We start from the raw sequence: 11,449 nt of genomic DNA, 5'->3' as shown, positions 1-11,449 counted from the left end.
ACAACCCCAATTAGCATTTGTTTAGGATAATCAGTTGATGATACAATGTACATGCTTAATTTATTTATCATATCTTGATGTAGGCATTGTAAGAAAGAAGTATATGTTATATGTTACGTATACGTCATAAGAGTTATCTGTTTTTTGCAGTTGGACCAGCTTTCCATGTTTGAGGAGAGAAAGCATCTCGGACTGTAACCGATCTTCAGATTTCTTGGAATATTTTGTGGTCAAGCAATTCATTGCCTATGAAAGAACAACTCTTGTTGTGTGTACAGTTGTGAACATATTAAAGTCTTATCTGATGTACTGGTTCTGTAAATAATGTCTGTGACCATCAGAATACACCATGTACATGTACACTGGACACTTGCTGGAATAGGACCTACTTGTCATCAACATGGTGTTGCAGAACATCTTGTGTGAATCACCATTGTGAATCTAGATACAGTCACTAGAAACAGTGCATGCTGTTGAAAATATTCCAATTCACACTGGCACACTTATTTGTTCAGGCTTGGATTTGGGGAATATTTGCCAAGAATGTTAAATATTTTGAGATTAATCGTGACCTGGTAATAAAATTACTGAATAAATCTAAAGCTTATTTATTGTTTTTTTCAGTGCGGATAATGCCATACAAAAGAAAGCTTTATTTTAATATTTATGGTATCATCCATGATACTGAATTGATATTAAATTTAATATAGTATCATAACAAAGCACATTGAATGTATGAATGCATCAAGTCAATGTCGTTGTACTAAATTGTGTTCATCAGTGTTCATTGAGTGATAAGTTGAATGAAGTAATGTTTTGGACTCCTGGCAGTTTTTTTTACTTTGATCGTTTGAGCCTGACAACCAGAAATATTATTAAAAAACCACTATCGTTCATCACAATTAATATTTCCGATGCTGTTAATCACAGTCCGCAGTATTGTAACAATTATATTGCTGACGGTGTGTAATTCACTTTTTATTTCTTCCTTCAGAATAACATTACACTTCATTTATTGGGAAGTATCTTTCTGGATGTAGGACATGTCATTGGTGATCGCCTCCATAATTCAGTGTATTTGTCTTGCATTTCCTGACTTGAAGTTGCTGTATGCTGGATGCTGCTTCGTCTTTTGGCTGCTGTACAGCAGAAATTCACTCCTGCATAACCAAGAAAAAAACCATTTATGTTCTGCACATGGTGAACAGAGAAAGAACATAGAACTGAGACATCAAGTACATTACATGCACAGTGTAAATGTGCCATCGTTCAACACCAGTTTTATTCATCACTGAACTTAACAAATCATATTTACATAATTTGATAAATAAGTACTCATATATCACTGTGAATACTCATATGGAATACCAAAAGCAGTTATTTGTTGCACAAACCTGAAACCACCTTAGACTAAGAGGTCTTTAATTGAATTATGCAAATTACATGCTTACGACATTGCATAAAAACGTACTTCATAGAAAAAATATTTAAAAAAGTAAGTTTCTAATAAAAACTAACAAATTTCATAACGGAAAATTATTTACTTTATTGAAGGTGTGTGACAGAGTAAATGTGGCCAAATATAATGCATTTTTTAATTTAAGTTTCAAACATATGACAGGTTATTTAAGTACTATAATTACTAAAAAAATAAATTAATAGAATATCCTAAAATAAATTTCACGTTTAAGAATATATTCACAGCATAGATTTTCCAAATTTCGTCCCCCAAATCTTGCCAAATAATTCAATGCCTATTCAAAGTGTCAAAGGCACCGTGACGGCTTCCATGACACTGCTCATGCTGTCAGATACCAGAATACCATGGTAATTTGGGAAATGTGGCCTACCTATTAGTAGTTACATCTTCATAAATACTCTAACTTCACATAAACGTGTAACACATCCTCCGTAATCATAAAACACTGCCCCCTGAGACTAAATACGCGTCTGAACGATAGTACCGCACTGGTTGTTAAAATTATTTTAAAGGTAAAGAAAAGAACACATACCTTTACGAACGGTCCTATGCTTGTCATTTGTCAGTCAGGAACCAATAAACCTTGCAGGAATAACAAATAACCGACCATATTATTCCGAAATAAGTAAACTTTTACGACTGTCAACAGCGGCGACAACCAAGCGTGGTAGCATACTTGGTCCCGTCTACAGAATTAGATGTGGCGGTCGCACATTTCGAAAGCAGAACTAGTTCATGAGTATTGCCATGTCACCGGAAATGCTAGTACCGGAAGTAGCGCTTCGCGAGACTTACGGGCCCTATAGTCCTTTCCAGTAAGTTCTTATCTCCCCCTGATTTATTATCCCTCTTTGCGAACTCTTTCGAAAACAGCGATAGAACGGCCCTGTCCCGCGCTTGACGTTCACATCCTAAGAATGTTTGGAAAATGAACAACACGAGAACGAAACAGCGGCATTATTGCACCGTCTGCTCGAATTATAGAGGGGAGGAGGTAGCGTGGATTCGTCGGCTCAAGTTGGTCAAAAAGGATTACAGACACAACACCACCAAGCGCCAATGTTAGGAACACTTCAAGGATGGTCATTTCAGACGGTGTTTAATACCATCCATTTTCGGGGGATAACGTTCAACACGTATCAGGTAAAGTCTACATGAACAATATATTACTGAGGCGTTCAGTTCATGTTATTTAATGATAACAAATACTTTAATGATAGATTATCATTACGATATTGTTAAAAAATCAACCAGAATTAGAGAATAATATTGAATTATTTACATATTTTTAAAACTTCAAAATGTAGAAAATGTATTATTTCGGAGTATTTTTTACTTGTATAGAGAAAATAAATGATTGCAATGAACATGAGTAATCTGGAATTAGATCTATGACAATTTTCTTGTTAATCAAAACTATGTGTATATGGACTCGTCACAAAAGACAGTGTTCATTCTACTAGCTCAACAAAATGTAGGGCTCTCTGGGCCCATTAAAATGGGATCATTTTGAAAATAAGGAAGAAACAACTTTATAAAGCATTATAAGTTTAATTCAATTATAACATGATTAATATGTAAGTTTTACAAATCTGAATTATTTATCTTGGACAGGATTAGTTATTTGTTTCACATAATGATGTAAACAGACTTCTGTCTTGTCCCTTTCCAGTCACATTTCATGTTTGTGAAATGAACACTGTTATGAAAGATGAAGAAGGGTCTTATGACATTCAAAGTTTCAATACGCGTTTAAATCTTGCGACTGTTTGTTATTTCTGCTGCTGTTATAGTTTAGTTATGGACAGTTGTAGAATTCAGTCCCCAGCTGCGACATACCAGATTGTATTTAAACGTAATGGTTGGTACATCAATGTACATGCTATTTAAAAAAATAAAGTTAACCAGCTACAGCACATGCATTTAATGCTGCTGCATTTACCTTTAAGATATCATCTAATTGGGTTGATGTGCGGTGTGTAGATGCAACCCCAACAAAACTTTGAATGAAAGTGTATCCTTTCCACATACAGTCTTTAAAATTTAATCACACCACTTCATCTGGAAAAATGCCATTTGCGCTTGTATTTGGTACAAGGTTAAGGTACTTCCTGTCCTAAAAAAAGCTCCCATTACTAAGTGTTAAGCATGTCACTCACTTAAAACCAACAGACAGAAGATATTAGGAACACCTATATGTACACACCATGTACACACACCAAACTTAGGCACTCAGGATACGATATTTAATAATTTGCAATTTGCTATTTCATATAGCAATACAACCTCTATATATATCTAAAACTCGGATTCGCCTTTGAAGAGGACATTTGATTATACCTAACAGACCGCAGCATGTAAACACCTTTGTATAACCTTTGGGTAAGCCCACTCTTTGTGTGTTTTCCAAGAAAGCATAATGCATAATACATAATTCCGCTTACACGACTGATGAATGCGCTGTCAGTCACGTCTCACTGCGTTCTGCACACCAGACTGAGGAGACACTGTGTAGTAGACAGGTAACCCAGGCTATATTCAACAGTCCATGACGGCAATGGAAGGCGTCATCCCCCTGTTGCTGTTACTCCTTTGTTTTACAAGTGCTGCTGGTAAGTATCTAATATCATCAATCTCCGTGTTACATACCTTTGCGTGGTATCTAATATCAACAATCTCCGTGTTACATACCTTTGCGTTCGTTGTAACGTTTAGCGACATACGTATGCCTAGTGTAGAGCATCTGAGTGATCAGTAATTCTACATTTAGTATTTGAAAATTGACCCTTATTCGAGAAGAAGGTCGTGAGTACTTTCATGCCCATTCTTGAACCTGTACGCTGGGTTTGAAAGGCACCTCGAACTAACTACTTCCTTGTTTCGATTTGCGTGGCTCCCTTTGAAATAGCCCCATGAAGATCCGGGTTAGAATAGGTCTTCAGCAACCCACTCTTGCCGTAATATTATGGATTATTTACAGACCGTCGTCATATAGCTGGAATATTGCTGAGTACTGTGTTAAACAACAAACATACTTAACATAATTAAGGACAAAATATTAATTAAGAATTGACTTTAACTTTGTGTAAGTATGAACTTTCGGAAGGACCATACTCCACGACTATCGGAGTTTTTATTTACAAGCAAAGGTTAACTTGAACATAGTACATAAAGAAATCACACATTAAGTTAACATTAAAGTTGCTTACATAAAAGGCCGATGAGTACCATTGAATGCATACTCAATTCAAGCTTAACATTTAGCACTGTATCAAATATTTTGTAATGTGCAATTCTATGTTTTCATTCATTTTTGGTAACACATTTCAGTAAGGGCTGGCTCTTCCTCGTGCTCAACTGATGGATGTCGTCATGGAAACGGTGAACTAAAATGTCAGTCATGCATCATCGGTTGCTATGGGGCAGACTGCACAACGCCATGTGATGGAAACTGTTACACAGACGGATGTGACAGAATCACTGGGGAGTGTTTTAGATGTAAACCGGGATATTATGGACGAGACTGCAATTTGTCCTGCCCAAGAACATGTTATGGCATAACACCGATAGCTGGTATCTGTGACCGCAATACCGGTACTTGTTCGGAAACCTGTGACGGAGGATTGACTGGTATGCACTGCAAGGATCAAGTCTGTAACAAAGAAACAGGTCGGTGTGTCTTTGGGTGTCAAGGAACATGGACAGGAGGGTATTGCAACAGAACATGTGATGCCTGTCTCAACACAAGATGCAGCTGGACCGGATATTGTCTCGATGGTTGCAAACCGGGTTTCCATGGAAACATGTGCGAAAAAACGTGTCCTCGATGTTGGACCACTGGGTGTGACAGACAGACAGGTGTCTGTGAACAATGCAGTCCTGGTTATCGACGACGACAATGTGACTACAGCTGTCCTGAAACATGCTACAGGGGCCGTAATGGACACAGGCACTGTGATCGTTATAACGGTACCTGTCTGGAGGGTTGTAAGGTGGGATGGCACGGACATCGCTGTGCCACACCGTGCAGCTCCTTCTGCAACTCTTCTCTCTGTTACAGTCATGATGGTGCCTGTATAGGTGGGTGTACGCCTGGATGGCATGGTAAACACTGTCTAACACAATGCAGTACAACGTGCATGGAATCACTATGTGCCAGTGAAGATGGTTCGTGTAGCCACGGCTGTGTAAGGGGTTACTATGGAAAGCATTGCCACAGGAAATGTATTAATTGTAAAGATGATGAATGTGACCAACATGGGAGATGCAGAGATTGTCAAGATGGATGGAGGGGAGAGAAATGCGAACTCCCACGCGCCAGCGATTGCGACACGTGTGCAGCTTCACGTGGCTTATACAGCGACAAATCTATGTTGTGTTTCCTTCTTCTGTTCCATGCACTCAAAATGTATGTTAGCAATAGATGCATGATAATATGATGCTTCTGATATCGTGAAAATCCGGGGTAACATTGGTCTTCAGCTACCCATGCTTGCCGTAAAAGGCGACTTTACTTGTCGTAAAAGGCGACTAACAGGATCGGGTGGTCAGGCTCGCTGATTGGTTGATGCATGTCATCGATCCCAGTCGATGCTCATGATATTAATAACGGGATTGTCTGGTTCAGACTCGATTATTTACAGACCGCCGTCATATAGCTTGAATATTGCTGAGTGCGGCGTTAAACAACAAACTGCTATAAGGTTAAACGAATGATAATAAATAGAACCGTTATAGCTGCAATGAGGAGTTGCATTAGATGTAGTTCGTGACAGAACTTGTAGTTGGAAAGGAATCAATAGAGAAAAGACATTTCACATTTATCACAAGTGTATTCTGGACATTTCACATTTATCATTGGATTGGTCTCTGGCTATCGTCCATGAGTTAATGAAACAAATGGGGAATTACCAGGTATAATCCATGTGGAGCTTCGGAGCGAGTCACAGAATCAATAGATAGATGAGCAATCTGGCACGTAGGCTTTTGGTATTTTTCCGATGGCGACACACATGAGTTCATGGTCAGATCTAAACTTGTAACGAATCAAATGGAGGTATTGAGACATGTGACAAGGACAGGTCAGGCTCGAACACTATAAAATGATACCCTCAACATTAGGAGAGGGAAGCGCGGTTTGCAGTCGATCGAGTCGAATCCCGATCGTTCTAAGTTTCCCCCAGCTAGTGACGAGCCTGGCCAGTCTGATCCTGTTCTGTATTGATAGATGGGCTGAGAGTAAGTAAAACTATGTGAGTATAAACTGGTGTTGCGTTTCTTTATTATCAGAGTATGAATGCTGATAGAGACAACTTGGAGTAAGGGTCATTAGGCCAATCACTCCTTGATGGAGCCGAGCCGTGGTGGACAAGGCGAGGGCAATGTCCTGGCTTAATTGACCACAAGGACCAGGAACGGCAATACATTTAGTAACTGTCGCAGGGTCGCAATGGACGCCCTAAGGCAGTTACGACAAAACCAACCAACCAACGGTTCGGTTAACACAGTGCAACAATACATGAAATTCGTCTTCCACGCAGACAGTTGATTAAACCAGCTGTGACCAATAAACTCCTGGGAGTTCATTAACTCTGCACTCTCTAATGAGTGCCTTACCTAGGCTTGGCTAGATGGGGAGAAATGAGCACTGAAGACCCATCCCCAAAAGTCTCTTCAAAATTAAGAAAGGAAATACTTGACTTCCAGAGTATACAGGTATTTGACCTACTGACGTTCCTGACTTCTATCAATAAAAAAGGTACAAGATAATCCATAGAAAATTAGTTATTCACAGATTGCTAGATAAGGAGGGATATATATTTAAATATAATCTCATAGCCGTTAAGGTCAGCGCAGTAACACCAGTAGTAAGACACTATAAGATCAACTGCCCTATAATTACCTACTGGCGAAAGAAAGTTCTGCTGATCACCCCGCAGCAGAACGACCAATCATGGTCTGACGATTCTTGGCGATCAGTTTCTTAGTTTTAACGACCTCTTCTAGTATAGCTAGTTTCCGGGTCCGGGTCCGGTTCGCTCCACACAAGAAGAATTATGAAGTCCCAGATGACGTGAAGAGGAGAGATATGGAAAGGTTGAAAACACAAGTTTTGGGGGGGCAGGAGAATGGCTGTAAGGTGGTTTACTTTATGTATTTAGTGTTGGGAGTGTTACGTGTGGTGTCGCCGCAGATTTAGAATTTGTTTGATGGCTTTCTTTCATAGATTTGTGTGTTAATGTGTGGGTTTGGATGCGTTGCGTGTGGAGACAATTAGGACAGTAAGAAATGATAATTTGGAAAATTGGGAGTTTAAAATTTTGGAATAGCGGCCTTGGTGGGTTCAGTGCGTTTGGTGTATAAGAGTTACGGATGTTGTTGGATGTATGTTTCGATTTTTTGTGATTTTAGATCAGTTTTATGAGATTTTTTGTGTGATATAATTTATGAATTTTTTTGTTGTTGTAATTGTTGGGAATTAATCATGGCAGCATTGACTTTATGTTTTATTGTTGTATGCTGTATATGTATAAATACTATAGATGTCATCCAAAGAAGTATACTGATGATCTATTATCATTTTCTATAATAAATATATGTACATATCAGCGTTCAGTGCTTTGATTTGTTGCAATGGTAATAGTTGCATGCCTCGTGTCAAGTTCAAAAGTTTAAATTTCGTCTCTGATTTAGATAGAAAACTACAAACGTTGATACAGGCTACGGTAATTATATCTGGTACCATGCTTGTTAAATCAATAGTGTTATACCCGGAAATCCTAGTTGTAAAGTGAACTGACCAAAATTGTCGGGTAGTATTAAGAAAACGATTGTAAAATTTGAATGGTTTGAAAAATTGAAATTTATGTCTCGCTCTGGGAAATGGCAATTGTTGTCTCGAATCTACCAAGCATCTATAATGATTCAGAAAAAACCCAGTCCATAAACAGTTGTTATCAGCGAGGTTTACGTTTAGGTTAGGTTATATACCACGAGCCGAGCGAATTTATCTTACCGACATCTTTGTAAGATGACATTGTAAAATACTTCAAACAAATTCAAAATTGATAGAAAATAGCTGTTCGATTGAACTGAGGTGAGCACAAAGCGGACTTGTTTATTTTTGTAGTAGTAGAAGTAGTAGTAGTAGTAGTAGTAGTAGTAGCGGAGTTGTTTATTGTTATTGTCTGTAGTAGTTATTTGTGTAGTAGTAGTGAGTGAGTGAGTGAGTGAGTTTGGTTTTAACGCCGCTTTTAACAGTATTCCAGTTGTATCAAGGCGTGTCAGCTTAATGTTGGAGGAAAGCCCGAAGTGATTCAGGTCTCAGACATTTATCACTTCGGTGAAACCCACGAGCACGGGTATGGTGCTGACAAACCTAGAAACATAATCGGGGCGAACCGGGATTCGAACCAACAATCATAGGTTTCTGGCGTGTCCAACGGACGCAACTCTGCACAGCGAATAGACGACTGGGCCACCCGTGCCCCCAGTAGTAGTAGTAGTAGTAGTAGTAGTAGTAGTAGTAGTAGTAGCCAGTAGTCAGTAGCCCGCAGCATCGTTTTCAAAGGAGGTCTGCTGACCAACGCTGTATCCTGACACAGGCAGGCATTACTCTATACATTACACTGATTGTACACATAATAAGCCATGAAGGTTATGGAATGAGGATATTACGTACTACTTGCTTATGTTTTATCGAAACTCAAAAATAACATAAAAAACAACCACTATTCAAAACACATTAACTTTTTTAATAAAATACTAAATATGAATTACAAAATGTAAGTTAATGTTGTTAAAAATCTAATAACACTGCCTGGCAGAAGAAATATACAGCCATGTTTGATAGTGGCTAAAAATTAAACAAACAAGAAATGGTTGTTCAATGATGATCTTTTGATACGGGTATCATAGTTTTCGAGCTTCAGTTTGCAGTGTTAAGGCGACTGTTTTAAGCCTAGTAACATCTTGATAAAGTTTGTAATTTATAATATATATTTATAATATATAATATAATAATAATGTCTTATTATTTTTTTAAATGTACACATGTACTTTCTTTTGCCAGGCAGGTTATTTTATTGTTAGAATTAGACAGTGAAATTGACTCTCATATGTTCACAAAAATGGTAGAAAGTTTAGATTGTCAAAGAATTAAGAGCTGAAATGGACATCGGTATTCCTTAAGGTGGTCCATTGGAACAGGTTCCTACTTGGCCAGTTTCTCACTACGTTCTTGACTGGTGGTCACGGATTCTGGCTGCTTGATCTTGTGGGCCTGAGCTCTGGTCAGAGGTATGTCCTGTTTGGGACTTCCTGGAGATAACAAAACTATATTAGCATTGTTACACAAGAGGAGACTGATTCCTTGTGATTACCATGATCATAATCATTAAAATACAAGTATTGTGTATCGTAACATGCTGATGTTATCTCAAAGACCATGCCACCGTGTCATAGGATATGTGTATGGCCGTTCCACAGTGTGACACTTGCGCCATTTTGTTCATATTTTTCCTGCGTTCATTTGTATTGTATATTGTAATTTGTTCGCTTTCGCTTGAATCAATTATATGGCTGTACTTCCTTGTCTATCGGTTCATTGTTACGCAGCTTTAGTATAATACAACAGCTTTACCGAAACTGCGGGAACAAATTTTGAAAACATCGCTGGGTTTGTTGAACGGCATTGCGTGCAGAGATGATAGATCACTAAGAGAAGCTTATGCTCACTCTAGCAACCCTGTCGCAGGGCTGTCGTCACATCGCATTGTTTCGCCGGTGGATTCAATCTGTAAATATCCGCTTAAGTTAAATGAACGTTTGAAATAGTTATTTCTACTTGTTAGGTTTGTGTAACTGTATACAATCTCAGACATCGTGTATTTAGAATTTAACGCAGTCTGGTATTCCGACTGCTAGTGTATGTACATGTATGATGCGAGCTGGATAAAAACGCACCTGGCCTGTTAGTCGCCTCTTACGGCAAGCATAGCCGCCTTTAACGGCAAGCATAGTCGCCTTTTACGACAAGCATGGGTTGCTGAAGATCTATTCTAACACGGATCGTCACGGGTCTACGGGTATTGATTTATATGTTTTGTATTAGTCCTGTGACAGAGATGCCGAGGTTGTTTTTTCTTGCCGCCAGTGTCACCCGTCACAAACACATGCAAGTGCAAGTCAATTGGCACAAGTACATATGGCTCGTATTCATGTTTAGAAGTAACGTTGGCTGGTTTGATAGGTGTTTTGGTTGTATAATTGGCTCGTTACGCGAGGGGCCCATGATCGGCCCAAAATTGGTACACGCCCCGTGAGGACATGGGTTAGAATCTGTTGGTTGTTGCAAGGTGACCTAAATGGGATGGGGTGACAGTTCTCGATGTGATTGGCTGCATGTCATGGTGACCCTGTGGCGTCGGCTGTTGCTCATACTGTCACTCACTGGCCATGGCCCAGACTCGAATATTTACAGACCGCCGAAAAATAGCTGGATTAGTCCTGAATGTTGTGTTTAAAAAAACAACCCGTCTAGTTGTCTCCTATGTAACTGACGATAAGTATTTGAGTAGAAAGGTGGTTCGATCGCGGATACATCTGTTTGGAAACATGTGGGGGTGCACAGAGGTGGAGCATGGTGCAGTTAATTAAACAAAAAGATCAGTGGCAATACTTCGGGAAACAATACGCTACCCAAACTTAGTCAATCCAATATTTATCATATTTGTTAACAAACGTTATAGTTATAGTTCAATACGTCAACATCATTAGAACACTTCCTAAAGGATCCACACCAACACCAACCCACATCCACCAACCCTTACCCACACCCACATCCACACCCACCAACCCACACCCACACCCGCCAACCCACACCAACATCCACACCCACCAACACACACCCACCAACCCACATCCACACCCACACCCGCCAACCCACACCAACATCCACACCCACCAACC

The 11,449-nt window shown here is 39.3% G+C and overlaps 1 protein-coding gene across 1 annotated transcript; it reads left to right on the top strand.

Moving 5' to 3' along the window:
• Positions 1 to 3,961: 3,961 nt before the first annotated feature.
• LOC139450273 (platelet endothelial aggregation receptor 1-like) lies at positions 3,962 to 7,937 on the top strand. The gene is made up of 2 exons (XM_071231951.1): positions 3,962 to 4,092; positions 4,811 to 7,937. The coding sequence occupies exons 1-2, from the start codon at positions 4,029 to 4,031 to the stop codon at positions 5,917 to 5,919; spliced, it is 1,173 nt and encodes a 390-aa protein (XP_071088052.1). The 5' UTR covers positions 3,962 to 4,028; the 3' UTR covers positions 5,920 to 7,937.
• The last annotated feature ends 3,512 nt before the right edge of the window (positions 7,938 to 11,449 follow it).

Source organism: Haliotis cracherodii, unplaced genomic scaffold (genome assembly GCF_022045235.1).
Source record: "Haliotis cracherodii isolate W230 unplaced genomic scaffold, xgHalCrac1.p SCAF_8, whole genome shotgun sequence".
In the NCBI taxonomy this organism is placed as follows: Eukaryota; Metazoa; Mollusca; class Gastropoda; order Lepetellida; family Haliotidae; genus Haliotis; species Haliotis cracherodii.
Note: the sequence above shows the minus strand (reverse complement) of the source record. Positions and strands in the feature narration are given on the sequence as shown.